General features: G+C 41.2%; 1 protein-coding gene across 1 annotated transcript in view; it reads left to right on the top strand.

The window, feature by feature from the left end:
• Vps41 (VPS41 subunit of HOPS complex) overlaps positions 1-18416 on the top strand; it is a 163892-nt gene that overhangs the window by 99398 nt on the left and 46078 nt on the right. The window contains exons 11-14 of the mRNA XM_052156691.1: positions 12268-12365; positions 16087-16216; positions 16451-16566; positions 18017-18073. Of these exons, the coding sequence (XP_052012651.1) occupies positions 12268-12365; positions 16087-16216; positions 16451-16566; positions 18017-18073 (401 nt within the window). The remainder of the gene's footprint in view (positions 1-12267; positions 12366-16086; positions 16217-16450; positions 16567-18016; positions 18074-18416) is intronic.

Raw genomic sequence — 18416 nt, 5'->3', positions numbered from 1 at the left:
GGGAGTTTCTTTCCAGGGGTTTCTATTTGAGGATCTGGTTTTGAATAGTTTTCTGTTCAACTTCCTATTTATATTCTGTTTACTTTCCTATTTCACATTGGATTTCCCCTAATACTTCATTGTGAAAAGAATTTAAGTATGAAAAAGCCCCTTGCAGTGAGTGCCATAGCACTTCCTAGATGCTGGTTCCTTAGACTGTTTGCTCTGGAGGAATCTGTCTTTATTCAGTCTTCCTCTTGGTATGATAGAAAGACTTGCATATGGTACTATGAATGTGAATATTTGTTTTGGTTTGGTTTGGTTTTGGTGTTTTGATTTTCTGAGACAGAGTTTCTCTCTGTAACCCTGACTATCCTGAACTCTCTCAGCAGACCAGACAAGTCTTGAACTCAGAGATACACCTGCCTCTGTCTTCTGAGTGTTGGAATTTAAGACATGTGTCACCACATGCGGATATTTGTTGTTAATAGTGTTATAGGAAATCTGATTCATGAGTCTGGGAAGATATCCAAGTTCACGAGATATTTGCTGTGTAAGCAGAAAGACCTGAGTTTACATCACCAGAACTGCACTTGGCCATGTCACGCCATAGCCACAGCGGTGTCGGGAGTGGAAGCAAGAGGGTGTCTGAGGTCTGCTGGCCTATCTCTGAACCTACTGAGGGAATCCATCTCAGGAGCATGAGGTAGAAAGGGGAAAGTGGTAGGGCAGAAACTAGACACCCTAATCTGCTCTATGCAAACATATACACAGCCACTAGGCAGAATGCTAAATATAGTATAAACAGAATATCGTTCAATATGTACAGTATTCCATAGGTAGGTGGTATTATTCCCATTCTGTAGGTAAAGAAACTTTTCAGAGGGGCTCATGTAACCTACACAAGATTGTACTGTTCCTAAGCAAATCACTTTAACTCAGGCATTCCTATTGCAAAGCTGTTTCTGTAGCCAGATGTGGCTCAAACCTGCAATCCCAACAGTAGGAATCTGAGGCAGGAGGGTTGGCACAAGGTTGAGGTTAACCCTGTTTTACATAATGAGCTCAAGGCCAGACTGGCTACAGAATAAGGTACTGTCTCAAGATATGCCCGCCATCCGGGTCACCTGGCGGACCCAAATAACAGACATAGCCCTAGGGGAACTTTGCTTGGACCTTGGCCTCCCAGGCGTTTGCCTGGACTCAGGGCCCAGGCGACAAGGCTAACCTAGTGTGCGCCAGCCGGTTGGGGAAATCGGCTGCCCAGCGGAGTGAGCGGAGCACAGGGGAGGTCACAGCAACATTCACCTTCGGAGCTCCCTGGGGGTGCACACGGGTTCCACCTGGTCCACAGACACAATCTGGGGCAAGGCCTCAGGCAGAAGCCCCCAGCTCAACTCTCTCCGCTTCAGATCAGCCTGGGTGGCCGCCACATCTCCAGGTCCCTCAAGAGGCTAGTGGGGGCTTCCGGGCGGCCAGCTGGGAGAAGTCGGTGTGCTCCAATAAATCCTGCGGGCCCCAGCGGGAGCCTTCAGGTGCCTGCTTCGGGATCTGAACAGCCTGGACAACAGCACCCTGTCTATAGGCAGTGCAGAGTGTAAGCTGTGCACCAGAGGCCAACAGGGAAGGGGCAGCTTGCACTGGTGAGTCCAGCACTGACAAGACCAAGTAACACCAGTGAGAGCTAGATGGCAAAAGGCAAACGCAGAAACGTCACTAACAGAAATCAAGGCAATATGGCAACATCTGAACCAAATTCTCCTCTACCAGCAAGTCCTGGATACCCCATCACACCAGTAAAACAAGATTTGGATTTAAAATCACTGGTCATGATGCTGGTACAGGAACACATGAAGGACATTGAGGAGAAAATGGATCAAAAGTTAGAAGCCCTTGCAAGGGAAACACAAAAATCATTGAAAGAAATCCAGGAGAATACAAAAGCCAACAAGGAGGAAATGCAAAAAACACTTAAAGAAATACAGGAGAACTTTGCTCAACAGGCTGAGGTCATGAAAGACGAAACACAAAAATCTCTTAAAGAAATACAGGAGAACTTTGGTCAACAGGCTGAGCTCATGAAAGAGGAAACACAAAAATCTCTTAAAGAATTACAGGAAAACACAAACATGCAAGGGAAGGAGCTAAGCAAAACCATCCAGGATCTAAAATCAGAAGTAGAAACAACTAAGAAAACTCAAAGGGAGACAACTTTGGAGATAGAAAGCCTTGGGAAGAAATCAGGGGACAGAGATGCAAATATCAACAACAGAATACAAGAGATAGAAGAAAGAATCTCAGATGCTGAAGATTCCATAGAAACCATGGACTCAACAGTTAAAGAAAATGCAAAGTGCAAAAAGCTTGTAACCCAAAATATCCAGGAAATCCAGGACACAATGAGAAGACCAAACCTAAGGATTATAGGCATAGATGAGAGTGAAGATTTACAACTTAAAGGGCCAGCAAATATCTTCAATAAAATTATGGAAGAAAACTTCCCTAACCTAAAGAGAGAGATGCCCATGAATATACAAGAAGCCTACAGAACTCCAAACAGACTGGACCAGAACAGAAATACTTCCCGTCACATAATAATCAAAACACCAAATGTTCTAAACAAAGAAAGAATACTAAAGGCAGTAAGAGAAAAAGGCCAAGTAACATATAAAGGAAGACCTATCAGAATCACAGCAGACTTTTCACCTGAGACTATGAAGGCTAGAAGGTCCTGGGCAGATCTCATGCAGACTCTAAGAGAACACAAATGCCAACCAAAACTACTATATCCAGCAAAACTCTCAATCACCATAGATGGAGAAACTAAGATATTTCACGACAAAACCAAGTTCACCCAATATCTATCCACAAACCCAGCCCTAAAAAGGATAATAGGAGGACAACACCAATACAAGGAGGGAAACTCCACCCTGAAAAAAGCAAGATAGTAACCTTTCATCAAACCCAAATAAGTTAAGCAATCAAATTTAAAAAATAACGTCAAAAATGATAGGAAGTAACAATCACTATTCCTTAATATCTCTTAACATCAATGGACTCAATGCCCCAATAAAAAGACACAGACTAACTGACTGGATACGTAAACAGGACCCTACATTTTGCTGCTTACAGGAAACACACCTCAGGGTCAAAGACAAACACTACCTTAGAGTAAAAGGCTGGAAGACAATTTTACAAGCAAATGGTCTCAGGAAACAAGCTGGAGTAGCCATTTTAATATCAGATAAAATTGACTTTCAACCCAAAGTCATCAAAAGAGACTCTGAGGGACACTTCTTGCTGGTCAAAGGAAAAATACAACAAGAAGAACTCTCAATCCTGAACATCTATGCTCCAAATGCAAGGGCACCCTCTTTCATAAAAGAAACTTTATTAAAACTCAAAGCACACATTGCACCTAACACAATAATTGTGGGTGACTTCAACACTGCACTTTCCTCAATGGACCGATCAGGAAAACAGAAACTAAACAAGGACACAATGAAACTAATTGAAGCTTTGGACCAATTAGATTTAACTGATATATATAGAACATTCTATCCTAAAACAAAAGAATATACCTTTTTTTCAGCACCTCATGGTACCTTCTCCAAAATCGACCATATAATTGGTCACAAGACAGACCTCAACAAATATAAAAAGATAGAACTAATCCCATGCCTCCTATCTGATCACTATGGAATAAAAGTGGTCTTCAATAGCAACAGAAACAACAGAAAACCCACAAACACATGGAGATTGAACAATACTCTACTCAATGACACCTTGGTCAAGGAAGAAATAAAGAAAGAAATTAAAGACTTTTTAGAACACAATGAAAATGAAGAAACAACATACCCAAATCTATGGGACACAATGAAAGCAGTGCTAAGAGGAAAACTCATAGCCCTGAGTGCCTCCAAAAAGAAAATGGAGAGAGCATACATTACCAACTTAATGACACACCTGAAAGCCCTAGAACAAAAAGAAGCTATTTCACCCAGGAGGAGTAGAAGGCAGGAAATCATCAAACTCAGGGCCGAAATCAATCAAGTAGAAACAAAGAGAACCATACAAAAAATCAACAAAACTAGGAGCTGGTTCTTTGAGAAAATCAACAAGATAGATAAACCCTTAGCCAGACTGACCAAAGGGCACAGAGAAAGTATCCAAATTAACAAACTTAGAAATGAAAAGGGAGACATAACAACGGAAACTGAGGAAATCCAAAAAATCATCAGATCCTACTACAAGAGCCTGTACTCAACACAACTGGAGAATCTGGAGGAAATGGACAATTTCCTTGACAGATACCAAATACCAAAATTAAATCAGGACCAACTAGACCATCTAAACAGTCCCATAAAGCCTAAAGAAATAGAAGGAGTCATAGAAAGTCTTCCAACCAAAAAAAGCACAGGACCAGATGGTTTCAGTGCAGAATTCTACCAGACCTTCAAAGAAGAGTTAACACCAATACTCTTCAAACTATTCCACAAAATAGAAACAGAAGGAACACTACCCAATTCCTTCTACGAAGCCACAATTACGCTGATACCAAAGCCACACAAAGATCCAACAAAGAAAGAGAACTTCAGACCAATTTCCCTTATGAACATCGATGCAAAAATACTCAACAAAATTCTTGCCAACCGAATCCAAGAACACATCAAAACGATCATCCACCATGATCAAGTAGGCTTTATCCCGGGAATGCAGGGTTGGTTCAATATACGGAAATCCATCAATACAATCCACTACATAAACAAACTCAAAGAACAAAACCACATGGTCATTTCATTGGATGCTGAAAAAGCATTTGACAAAATTCAGCATCCTTTCATGCTTAAAGTCTTGGAGAGAACAGGAATTCAAGGCCCATCCCTAAACATAGTAAAAGCAATATACAGCAAACCGGTAGCCAGCATCAAACTAAACGGAGAGAAACTTGAAGCAATCCCACTGAAATCAGGGACCAGACAAGGCTGCCCCCTTTCTCCTTATCTTTTCAATATTGTACTTGAGGTACTAGCTCGGGCAATTCGACAACATAAGGAGGTCAAAGGGATACAAATTGGAAAGGAGGAAGTCAAACTATCATTATTTGCAGACGACATGATCGTCTACCTAAGTGACCCAAAGAACTCCACTAGAGAGCTCCTACAGCTGATAAACAACTTCAGCAAAGTGGCAGGTTACAAAATCAACTCAAGCAAATCAGTGGCCTTCCTATACTCAAAGGATAAGCAGGCTGAGAAAGAAATTAGGGAAATGACCCCCTTCACAATAGCCACAAACAGTATAAAGTATCTTGGGGTGACTCTTACCAAACATGCGAAAGATCTGTATGGCAAGAACTTCAAGACTCTGAAGAAGGAAATGGAAGAAGACCTCAAAAAATGGGAAAACCTCCCATGTTCATGGATCGGTAGAATCAATATAGTTAAAATGGCCATTTTGCCTAAAGCACTATACAGATTCAATGCAATACCCATCAAAATCCCAACTCAATTCTTCACAGAGTTAGAAAGAGCAATTATCAAATTCATCTGGAACAACAAAAAACCCAGGATAGCTAAAACTATTCTCAGCAACAAAAGAAAATCTGGGGGAATCAGTATCCCTGACCTCAAGCAATACTACAGAGCAATAGTGTTAAAAACTGCATGGTATTGGTACAGTGACAGGCAGGAGGATCAATGGAACAGGATTGAAGATCCAGAAATGAACCCACACACCTATGGCCACTTGATCCTCGACAAAGAGGCTGAAAACATCCAATGGAAAAAAGATAGCCTTTTCAACAAATGGTGCTGGTTCAACTGGAGGTCAGCATGCAGAAGAATGCGAATTGATCCATCCTTGTCTCCTTGTACTAAGCTCAAATCCAAATGGATCAAGGACCTCCACATAAAGCCAGACACTCTGAAGCTAATAGAAAAGAAACTGGGGAAGACCCTTGAGGACATCGGTACAGGGAGAAAGTTTCTGAACAGAACACCAATAGCGTATGCTCTAAGAGCAAGAATTGACAAATGGGACCTCATAAGGTTACAGAGTTTCTGTAAGGCAAAGGACACCATCAAGAGGACAGATCGGCAACCAACAAATTGGGAAAAGATCTTCACCAATCCTACATCAGATAGAGGGCTAATATCCAATATATATAAAGAACTCAAGAAGTTAGACTCCAGAAAACCGAACAACCCTATTAAAAAATGGGGTACAGAGTTAAACAAAGAATTCTCACCTGAAGAACTTCGGATGGCGGAGAAGCATCTTAAAAAATGCTCCACTTCATTAGTCATTAGGGAAATGCAAATCAAAACAACCCTAAGATTTCATCTTACACCAGTCAGAATGGCTAAGATTAAAAATTCAGGAGACAGCAGGTGTTGGAGAGGGTGCGGAGAAAGAGGAACACTCCTCCACTGCTGGTGGGGTTGCAAATTGGTACAACCACTCTGGAAAGCAGTCTGGCGGTTCCTCCGAAAACTGGGCACCTCACTTCCAGAAGATCCTGCTATACCACTCCTGGGCATATACCCAGAGGATTCCCCACCATGTAATAAGGATACATGCTCTACTATGTTCATAGCAGCCCTATTTATAATTGCCAGATGCTGGAAAGAACCCAGGTATCCCTCAACAGAAGAGTGGATACAAAAAATGTGGTATATCTACACAATGGAGTACTATTCAGCCATTAGAAACAATGAATTCATGAAATTCTTAGGCAAATGGATGGAGCTAGAGAACATCATACTAAGTGAGGTAACCCAGACTCAAAAGGTGAATCATGGTATGCACTCACTAATAAGTGGTTATTAACCTAGAAAACTGGAATACCCAAAACATAATCCACACATCAAATGAGATACAAGAAGAAAGCAGGAGTGGTCCCTGGTTCTGGAAAGACTCAGTGAAACAGTATTTGGCAAAACCAGAACGGGGAACTGGGAAGGGGTGGGAGGGAGGACAGGGGAAGAGAAGGGGGCTTACGGGACTTTCGGGGAGTGGGGGGGGGCTAGAAAAGGGGAAATCATTTGAAATGTAAATAAATTATATCAAATAAAAAAAAAAAAAAACAAAAAAAAAAAAAAAAAAAAAAAAAAAAAAAAAAAAGATATGCCCAACAAAGAACAACGGAAGGAACCTACATCTCATATGGGCAGTGCTACCTCAGCCTTCTGTAGCCCCTTCACTTCACAGGTCCACAGACTCTTGCACTTGCCAATGGTGATGTGTGAAGTTTTTGAAATTTTGTTTCAGAGAAGTGCCTCATTTAGAGAAATGAAATTTTTTTCCCTTAGTTTGTTCTTAGATGAGCAACCTGTAGTTTTGCATGTTCCATGCTAGTGAGTAAATTTCTGCCGCACACTTACCACGGGTCGTTGGAGAGTTATTTCTAAGGACTGGGAACCAGAAATGACTGACTCTGTCCTCCTTTCAAAAAGTAGAGAGCCCTTGTCATTTAGTGTGTGACTTGGGTTTAGCTGATTTCTGAGGTGATTTTTATAATTAGAACAAAAATAAACATCTGGTTTAGACATTGTTACTTTCCTTGCCGTCACCATTTCTTTTTCTTTTATTTAAGCTTGATACTTTTACTAATGAAATTTCTTTATCACTAGCTTCATGGTGGCTGAAGTTTAACACATTACAGATTAATGTACCAGATACCAATTAGAGAATCTGGGATTAATTTGAAGCCCAAGTTGCCTTAAATGGTCTCTGAGCTGTGTGAACTCTTTGCCCAGTATGGTTGGATGTTTTTATTTTGTCCAGTAGCTATCTCTTCAGCTTTAATTCCATGTATCAGCTCTGCTCTGTGATTGGCTAGTACCAAAGGTCATATCACGTTTACCTCAGTGTGTCTGCTTTAGAGCGATCGAACCCTGACACTATTAAAATGTTGATTCCAAAGGTGTTTTCATTGACCACTGGCATGCCAACCAAGTGTCCAGACTTACTGAAAGCTCTCTGGGTACAATCTGCTCCTGCTTTTGCCTACTGGTTAAAGGCTGGAATCCTTTGCTATATGACTGATACAAAGGAACTAGAATAGAATATGAGAGTTGCAGATGTTCTTCCTTATACCTTGGCATTTGGGGAGAAGCAAGGAGACTGGAGGATGCCAGAAAAGATGGTGTAAGTTGTATGCCCTGCACTGTTTGCCCTTATAGTAGCAAAGAAAATTCTAGAAAAGGATTGGACTTTCTAATTACAAAGGTCTCAAGTCTTAAACTGTTGTTCTTGGTGGTGTAGTATACTTGTGGCTTGCACTTCTCTGTGTTCTCGATTATATTATCCAATATACCATCTATCTGAAAAAAAAAATAAGGCATTGAATGCTGACATCTGCTGCTCTCTACTGAAGAGAGTCCAGTCCAGTTGCTGGCCTGTGAGCTCAGCACACTGATGCTAATACAGCATGTCTACAGTTTTCTGAGCACACTGGAGGGTGGAAGCCTTTGCTGCTGTGGCAGGGTGAGGCCGTGCCACAGCTACAGATCCTACCAGACCTGGTGTTCTTCAGTAAATACTTTGTGTGGAAACGCCGTGCAGGTTCTGTCTTCTGTGACACTCGTTTCCTCTCAAGCCTTCCCTTCCAAGCCATGAGCTGTGCAACCCAACAATTTGTTTTGGTTTCTTTGTGATTTATCTTTTCCTGATAATCTACTTAAATGCGAGCTTTTGTCTAATTAGGTTTGTAAACCACCTGTTTCAAACTAGCTTTCGCTCAAAAAAAGACAAGACTTATTGGAATTATTAAAATCGTTGTTCTGTGGTATAGAATGAAAAATAAGGAAAGATAAACTTTATTGGCCACTGTAATTTTGAAATAAAAAGTTAATAATTGCTAGAAGGTATTTTACAAATTTAGTCCATTTTATACTTTATGTATGTTCCATAGAATAAATATAATTCAGAAATTTTTCCTTTACATAAGTAGAAATAATATTTATTCCTTGTACATACATGCATTCAGATGCCATGTCTCTAGCCATCTTTTCTTTATTTTAACATTAATATGAAAAATAAATAAATGGATCTACAAACACTCTTCTTGCCTCAGTGGAAAGAATAATAGAAAAGCGATGTTCTTTCTGTGGTATTTTAAGGCATTGTAGTTGCCGATACCTCCACATACTAACTACTCAGAGCAGAAAGTGAGCTGTGTGTGTGTGTGTGTGTGTGTGTGTGTGTGTTTTCTTTTGTGGGTATTCCTGGAGAGGAACCATTGGATGGCAGATTAGCCATAGCTAAAGTAACAGCAGTTAGAACTCTTGGTTGTGAGTCCCACCAAGTGTTGCTATCCCGGTGTGTTTTCTTTCTCTAAGAAGAGTGTGTGTGGTGTAAGGGAAGGAATCAACACAAGGAGTGTTTTAGTTTTATCTAGATGTTGATAACTCCTAGATTTTTAGTGTCTTGACTGTTAGTTTTGGTTGCATACCTCTTCCTTGTTACTCTAAGTGATGATTAATCCACAGTTGGTAGCGTGCTGGATTAGTGTCTAATGCTAACTGCAGATGAGTTCCTGCAGTCTTCTCTTGTTTTATTGAGAACATATTAATGTTTCTATCCAGGATCTCAGAGATCATGAGATCTCTATGTTATTTATGTAAGCATTGTAGAATAAGAAAATCAGGGTGTAGAGTGAAGATTTGTATAGCATCCTGTCCTAATTTCTCTGTTCTCTGCCTTATAGCTAGTGTTTAAAATACCAGGCTTTGATATAAATTCAGTTACCTTTAGGGGGGAGCCATTGCCTCATGTTATCTATCTGTCTGGTAGTCTGGGCAGGCCATGTGGTCTCCAAAGGGCACAGACCTCACCGCTCAGTATCCACCACTCCTTTGTGATTGATGCTGTTTTCCTTTGGGTATACTTAGCACACAGGCACAAAGAGGCCTCTGCTTGGCCCTCATGGGGAGGGTTTCTGTAGCATTTCTGGATTATGCATAATAGCACTTCAGTGACAGACTGTGATTTAATAAGACAGAACTCAGCTCCATTTATACCAACATAGCTGGAACAGTGGCCACCAAATTCTATTGTTAATTTGCTTATTCTAGATGGATGAAATTACTACCTTCCCTGTAAATGATGGACTGTGGACCCATGCAGATGATTGTCTCTCGTGGCTTCTCACAACACACCCTGCACTGAGCATCTCTAGGAACAGCTACCCTGGCTACACTGGATGTTCCTTTCCACACACTCTCACTGAGGTGGAAATGGTTCTTAAATAAGCGTATCTGTGACCATTTCCCATGCTACCTCGTTATCAGAACTGTTCCTATGTGCCTTGATAGAGCATCCTCAGCCTAAGCTTACACAAGTGAAAGAATCTTCTTGGCAGAGCTGGAGCAAAGGCACCGCCCTTGGAATCAGTGAGAGGGAAGAAGTGCTCTCCACTTAGCTGGGAATGGTGGCTCTCCTTTACCACAGCACCCAGGTGGCAGAATCAGGAAGAGCAGAGCTCAAACGTCTTCATCAGCTATGTAGCTAATTCAAAGCCAACCTAGGCCAAAAAAGACCACCCTGAAAACACTTACCTCTTTTAAAGTTTATGTTAGTCATTTTTGGTCATGTGTTCAAGTATAGAAGTTAAATTATGAAGATGCCTGTAAGATAAGTGAGGATCTGAAGAACAAGGAAAGAGAACGGAGCAAGAGCATTCTCTCGGCCTCCTCAGTCTGCTTGTCAGGTTTTACCTCTTTTCCTGTTTCTTCTTTTCATATGAGAAAATTTTACACATAGAATCTAAAGTCCAGCTCAGTGGAAGTTGTGACCCAGGTTTGCAGATTGCACAAGCATTCACTATCACTTCTAGCGTGACACACTGAGCTCTCCCAACTCAGGAAAAGAAAGCTCATTCATTCATCATAGGTAATAAGCACAAGTGCAGCAGATACTCAGGATACCAGAGGCTGGCTGAATTACAAAACTTTTGGGTGACAGAATAATTCCAACGGAGAGTTCACTCACAAGTGAGTCCTTCCTCACAACCAGCTTCAAATGCTGCTGATTTCCACTTTACATCACGGAGTCCTCAGAATCAGGTCACAGGAATATTTGTCTTTTCACATGAAATAAGTGCGCATACCTTCCCCCGACTCCAGGAGTGGGGATTAGACATGGTATCTCATCCATGTTAAACAAGCAATCTACCACCGAGCTTGTCTTTGTATGCTTTGCCTTGAAGTAAGCACTCACTAGATTATCTTGGCTGGCACCGAATTCATGCTGTACTGTATTGAATTCAGTAGTCTTTGAACTGGTGACCCTCTTTCCTTAGCCTGTGGAGAGCCGGGAATGCCCTGCACTGCCAGGTCTGACAGAGCTCCACGGGTATGTGGTGGATGCCTTTGACTGTGTGGGAGCACTCCTCTGTGTTGGAATCTGTGGAGCCAAAAGAGGGAACAGGGTATCTCCCTCTGGGACTGCCTTACTGCCTTGAGCTGGGGTCTCTTCATCATTTTACTTAAGCTGACTGGCCAGCAGGCTTCTGGGATCTGTCTGTCCTCCCCACCCCAGTCCATGTGTCCACGCCTGGCTTTGATGTGAGTGCTGGGAATTTAGACTCAGGTTCTCATGCTTGCAGAGTCTTGCCTTACACACAGAACCATTTCCTCAGTGTGCATATTTCTTAATCTATAATAACATACTTCTTCTTAAGCTTTAAGTACACTTTTGAAAATCTTTTCATTTTTCTCTGTATATAAGTAAGTATGCAAAGATGTTTAAATAAAATGTCTAAAGCCAAAGAAAGTAATGTCTTATAATAACAAAAATGTAATTTATACTGTTTGTACCACTGCACCTCACTGTAAGAAAAAAGAAAAAAAGATAATTTCATTATTATTTTATTATTAAAGATAATCGGTGTTAGGTTTTATTGTTTCAGAGAGTCTTCATATGGTGCAGTGACACTCTTACTAACCTACCTGGCACAGTGGAGCACTCACAACTTGGCATTTAGGGGTTCATTTTTTTCTGTAATGTCAACTTGAAGTCTTTCCTGAGATGGGTGGATGTGAAGCACTTTCAGTGCTGCATGGTGAAAGTCCTTTAACATGAGACACACTACAGTGCATATTTAGTATAGTATCGTAATTCAGCACATATGCAATGTGTAATAATCACGTCAGGGGAGTGAGCATTATTTCCATTTTAAGCATTTTTAAATGCACTGTAGCACTCAGAGCCACTGTGTCTTTGCATTCATGTACACTTTTATGCTCCATTTAATGGTGAATCCTTTCTGCCTTTTGTTTGCAGTGTCTCAGTTTGAAACTGAATTCTACATTAGTGGACTTGCACCTCTCTGTGATCAGCTTGTTGTACTTTCCTACGTAAAGGAGGTTTCAGAAAAAACGGTAATTATCTTCTCCCCAGGTACAGAGGGATGTGGAAGAGTTGGCTCTTAGCATCACACCCAGGTCAGGCTGCCTGTCAGGGGAGATTGCTATAATTCAAGCAGAACTTTCCGACCTACAAAATAAGCCCATCAGAAATTACCCTGCAGACTAGCATTATTTACCTTCAGAAGTCCCACTCACTGCCTGCCTTTGTTCCCTCTGCTGCACAAAGAAGACAGACTTCTCTTCCTTTTGCATCTTCATTGTTTTGTTTTTTTCTTTTTCTTCAGTCAGTTGATATTTTAGTTGAAAGGAATAAAGGATTCCTCATGCTGAAAGGCAGGGAAACTAAGCTGCCCTTGCATCAGCGGAGAGGATAGCTATGAGACTGATCGCTGTGACAACAGGGGTCCCGGTGCTCAGAGTGCAGTTCCTGGAAGGTCAGCTTCATCTTTTCTGGAGTCCAGACATGCCTACCTCTCAGAGGCCTGAGGATCCCTGGTCGCTAGATGATTCCAGGTCTTGCTTTGAAAAGGGTTGTTCCTTCTGTTGTCCATGCAGGTGATGGACATTGCAATGTGTTGCTAGTGAAGAGCAGCAGAGAAAATCAAATTTTGTTTTGATGACATTGGAATGAAGCTCTCATCTGGGATTTAGCATTACCCAGGCTCACTTTAAAGCCCAGAGCAGCACCATTCCCAGTTTGCCTTTTGTTAAGAGTTCAGGGGTCCTGCTGGAACTGGAGAGAGGCAGCCTCAAGGCCTGAACAGGGAGAGCTTGTTGCAAAGGATTTCCTTTTGGGTGCTGTGTACAGAAGCCTTCACAGTAAGCAGGCAGGTGAAGTGTGCACCCACTGTTTGTCCCTTCCTCCTCTTCCTCCCCCTCTGTCCCCCCTTCTCCCCCTCAGATGGTAAGGAATAAAATAGGGGAGAAAAGCCGGCAGCTCTGTTGAGAAGTGGTGGCTGCACTTGAGCCTTTCTCTGAGAGAACACTTGCATTAGGGGGTCGTCACTATAGTAACTGAAGCTCTTGGTGCCCATGTTGCTAGGCAATGAAACGCTGTAGCCTTAAGTGAACCCTCAAACCTCCTAAAATCAATAGGGTTGGTTTCTGGCCCTATTGCAGGACATCGGTTTATTATTACTTTATTTATTTTTTGAAAATACAGAAAGGCAGAGGCTCCTGGGGGAGTTAAGAGCAGAGCTTTCTGATGAGGACCATGGGGCAGATTGAGGGAGGCTGCGATTGAATGAAACGAGGGAAGAAGCAATAAAATTGGAAAAGGGAAGCCTGATAAACAGCTGATCAAACTAAAAGGTCAGAGAAAAAGCGAAGCCTGGAAACATGTGTTAATAAAGAGTGTAAGAAAGGAGAATGCCTAAGGAGGGAAGGCCATGCCCCAGGGCGGACTCCACAAGGATGGCCCTCCAGGGAAGACGCAAGAGCCTGGGGAGTGGCTTAGCGTGCACCATATTGAGAGTCACAAAACTGTGTGTGGTTTCAGTTCTTAAGTACAGAGTAACAATAAAATTAGGGCGGATGAATGACAGTCAGTTTCGGGCTCACCATTACCAGTTTCTGTGTTCGTGTTGAAAATCTGTGTCTATTAGATGTTCATTGGCTGTTTCTATTGGCTTTTCATTAACAGCCTCAAGTATGACTGTGTGATGCCTTCTGTGCACACGCCTGTCTCCACTCTGGCAATCACCGGTCCTTTAAGGGCCTCTGTTCTTCTGTGCATTACTCTTTCTACTTCACAGAGCTGTGTGTGTGTGTGTGTGTGTTTCCTTGTGAACCTATTTAGAAGCTTCTATCCAGTTAAAGCACCCTAATTTGTTAAGCTGTTTCCCAATTTTCTGCTTTTTCTCCTTCATTGATAAGGCACGTGTTTTAAAAATTGAATTTTCCCCAAGTACTAGAGGATGATGATAAAACTAAATTGGTGCTCATGATAGCTCGTAGATAAGAACAAGAACACGGGCCATACAGCTGGGAGCAAGGGCTATAAAGAGACACAGGTCACTTTAGTTACACATCCTTTAACACATACAAGAGAAATTTTCTTCATTTCTAATCCTACTGCTAAGGATCAAACTTCAGGATCCCCCACATACATATCAGGTGCTCTGTCACTGAGCTATAAAATACCGCAGCCTTAAAGCTTCATGTATGACTTAGTGAACTTCAACTGTTTTTCATTTTGTCATGATTTTGATTTTTTTTTATCATTTTCATTGCAGTCACCTTTTAAAAATATTTTTGTCTGTTCCCTTCATTTTTTTTGTTAAAATTTGATATTTTCCTCTTAAGCTCTGATAACTTATGGTATAAATAGTTGAGTGTCAGTAGATGTGGCGCCATTGTGAGGTACAAGGCTGGTATAATGGCTTCTTGGTTAACAAAAGCGCTTAGAGAAATCCACATTCCACTGCTTTAAGTAAAAGACAGAAGTTTGGGGTTTGTTTCTCTCCTTCACACTCCATACCAGATCCACATGTGTGTGCTGCTGCTGCTGCTTTGCAGGTTGATGGCACATGGGGTTCACGCCTGTCAGGCCCATGTCCCCAAAACACAGGACCAAGTTAGAACCCATGTGATCCAGAAGTCCACGCTTGACCATAAGTTTCAGGTTTTCCAAACATCCCAGCCTTACCATTGACTTATTTAACCTTAATCTTAACTTTTTAACCCTCAGTTTCTGTCTATAAAACTGAGAATAATAATGTTTAATGGCTTTTCAGGTTTCATTTGAGAGCACAGTGAGTGAGTGAGTGAGTGAGTGAGCTATGTTTCATAGCCCTTGGTCCTCAGACCTGTCAGCTCTCTCCTTTCCTGTCTGTCATGAACTGGAGCTTCATTATAGTCAAATCAAATGGAAAATTTCGTTTCCAGTTCACACTGTCCATATTGCTTGTGTTAAACAGCCATCTGCAGCTAAGGTCTTCTAATATCAGGTGACGTAGATGCAGGCAGTTCCACCATCTCAACAAGATCTGATTTAGAGATGGATTTTAGTCTCTGGCTTTTGGGCATTACTAGTAAGTTTCCTCATATTAGCAGTAATTTAAATAGTGGACTCGGTTTTAATACTGTTTGGGCTGTTCTTTATATCCATGTGGCTATAGTGTGGCTGTGTTTGCTGCTGTTAGGCCACAGATTCATTCCTTTTCACACTGCTGTGATGAAATGCCAGGTAAAAGCAACTGAAGGAAGAAAGGGTTCATTTTGTCTCACAGTATGACAGGACAGCGTTATCTTGTGGGGGCCTGCTGATGGCTGCTAATCACCCCACATTCACCATCTGTAAGCAGAGAGAGGTAGGGCTGATGCTTGTGCCTGTGTTCTTTTAGTTCAGAATCCAGCACAAGGGATGGTGCAGCCCACATCAGTAGTGGGGAAGTCTTCCTTGCTCACTTTAACTTTCTGGGAGCTGTCGTACACAAACCCAGAAATATGCTTCCATAGTGATTCTAAATGCTATCAAGTGGTGAAGATTCTCATCAACTACCACTGCTTTAGGATTTGACTCTGTGCCATTCATAAGTGTCGGAATTCTGTATATATTTCACAAAACAATCACAAAATAAAACAGGATTAGGTGGTTGCTCATGGCAAGCTTTTAGAACTGGGTCTTGTTTGTGCCAAAATGTTAAATTCAAAACAAGTACTGATAGCTTGTTCATTTGTATAGCCTAAGAAACATAAGTAAAATGAGTCTTCCCTATTGTTTCTCGTCTAGGAAAGGGAATACTGTGCAAGACCTAGACTGGACATCATCCAGCCACTTCCGGAGACTTGTGAAGAGATATCCTCAGATGCTCTGACAGTCAGAGGCTTTCATGAGAATGAATGCAGGGATTACCACCTAGGTAATTCTTCTAGCTCTTCCTCCTTGCTTTTCTTTTGACTAGTTCTGCACTGCGGTGCATTTCAGCAGTCCATATTCCCATGCTCACCCTCCTTGACTTTCCAGCAGAGTCAAGCACACTCAGCTGCAGATGTAGATAATTGACTGTTGAGTCTGAAATCATGGATAATTCCATCCCTTGAAACTATTGCCACTATCGAGTCACCCAACCTGTCCTCTCTCTCCTCCCTTCAAGAATACTCGGAGGGGGAATCACTCTTCTACGTCGTGAGTCCAAGAGATGTCGTCGTAGCCAAGGAACGAGACCAGGATGATCATATCGACTGGCTCCTTGAGAAGAAGAAATATGAAGTAGCTTTTGATTTTGCTTTCCTGAAAGTATTGGCTTGTCTGAAAATAGAAATGAAAAAAAGATTTTTATAGTAAATCTTTCATATTGAGTTAGTGTGCTCCAAACCAAAACTGTGATACAATTTCTCTCTCTCGGAAATTAGTGAACAAAAACCATGCAGTTCAGTTGGCCAGCTTCTCTGTCGACGGGTGTGTGGGGAAGGGTGTGTGCTTCAGAGAAGGAGGTGTCAGAGCTGACGTACTGAGGTTTTTTATTTCCCTCAAGTGTTTCAGAGTTCTCTCTTTGGATATGTTGGTAAAACTGCTTATTTTGTGTAAGGGAAACATGCCACATTTATTCTTACATAGAATGGCTTGAACTAATTTGGGTAAAACAATGCTGTCTACTTCCCTGAGCTTAGACAAATTTAAGCAGACAGTAATGTACCAACACGACTGACTGAGGATTAAAACAACAACATTTATACAATTGTAATAGCTAGCTGCCAAGATAGTTTGTTTCTTAGAATGACTCTGGATGGTTTTCTGTGTCCATCAAGAGAAAACAACGGTCACTAGTTATCTGGAAGAACTGGGGCACTTTTTTTTATTGATTTGAAAACTAGAGTGCAGTTGTTATATATTAATAACTACCATATAATCAAGCTATTACCGTATTGCTTTAGATTAATTTATTTATAATGTTTCTTATATTTATTTAGTTCCTTATTTGTATATATGTGTATCTGTATGAATGCATGTAATGTATGCATGTGTGCTTATACTAGTTTATCTGTACTGAGGCCAGAGGCCAGAAGATGGTACTGTGTGTCCTCTGCCGATCTCCACTTACTCTTTGTGAGGCATCTTTCCCTGAATCCAGTCTTCAAGTTTTCTCTGCTAGTCTAGATGAAAGCAAGTGTAGCTACCCTTCTGTATCACCACCCTCAGAACTGGGCTTCTAGGTATTTGGAGAGACTACTGGCTTGATACATGGAGGCTGGGATCTGAATTCGGATCATGATTGCCAAGCAAGCACTCTTAAGTACTGAGCCATCTTACCAGCCTGGAGATTTAGGAAAATTTTTATAAAATTAGTTTTTGTGTTAAATATTGATGTGAAACTAATACTTGTGAAACAAAAAATATATCATTTTCATAAGCTTAGCTGTAGACATGAAAACATATGAACATTCTTTACATTCATTGAGACATAAATGACAAGTGCCCTTTATCCAGTGTTTGTCACACAGACTTAGAATGACAGGTACCCTTTTTTTCTTTGAAGTCTAAAAGATTTTGTTACACCTTGACTTGTATGTGAAATGTGATTCCACAATCTTAATGTGGGAATAAATTGAAGTGGAAATGAAAAGCCTTCCTTTGCACTTCCTTGGTCTCCCACTCACCCCTTCTCTCTCTCTCTCTCTCTTTCCCTATGGCCCCTCTCATGATGCTTGTGCAAATATAGGAAGCTTTGATGGCAGCTGAAATTAGCCAAAGGAACATTAAAAGACATAAGATTCTGGTAAGTTCAGCTTCATTATTTAAGCATAACTGTTCTTACTAACTCATAAGGAAATGGAGTGATTTGGAAAGAACAACAGGTTCTTTGTGTCTGTTCATAATTTGTTTTGTTCTAATTCTTTTACCTGGGAGGGCAGAATATTTCATTTTATAGAGTTAGTTTCTGCTTGTAAACAAGAGACTTGAACACCTGCTAGGATGTAGCTTTAGGAAATTTGGAAACTGCATTTGTGCAGTGCTTTTTCAATACTAAGCTCTCTAGTTGATCTTGTGGAGGCCTCTTTAAATCATAGGTAAAATCACATTATCACAAAATGTATCATGACTGGTCTCTTCAAACTAGA

This window comes from Apodemus sylvaticus, chromosome 14 (genome assembly GCF_947179515.1).
Source record: "Apodemus sylvaticus chromosome 14, mApoSyl1.1, whole genome shotgun sequence".
In the NCBI taxonomy this organism is placed as follows: Eukaryota; Metazoa; Chordata; class Mammalia; order Rodentia; family Muridae; genus Apodemus; species Apodemus sylvaticus.
This window is presented reverse-complemented; position numbering and strand designations above follow the sequence as displayed.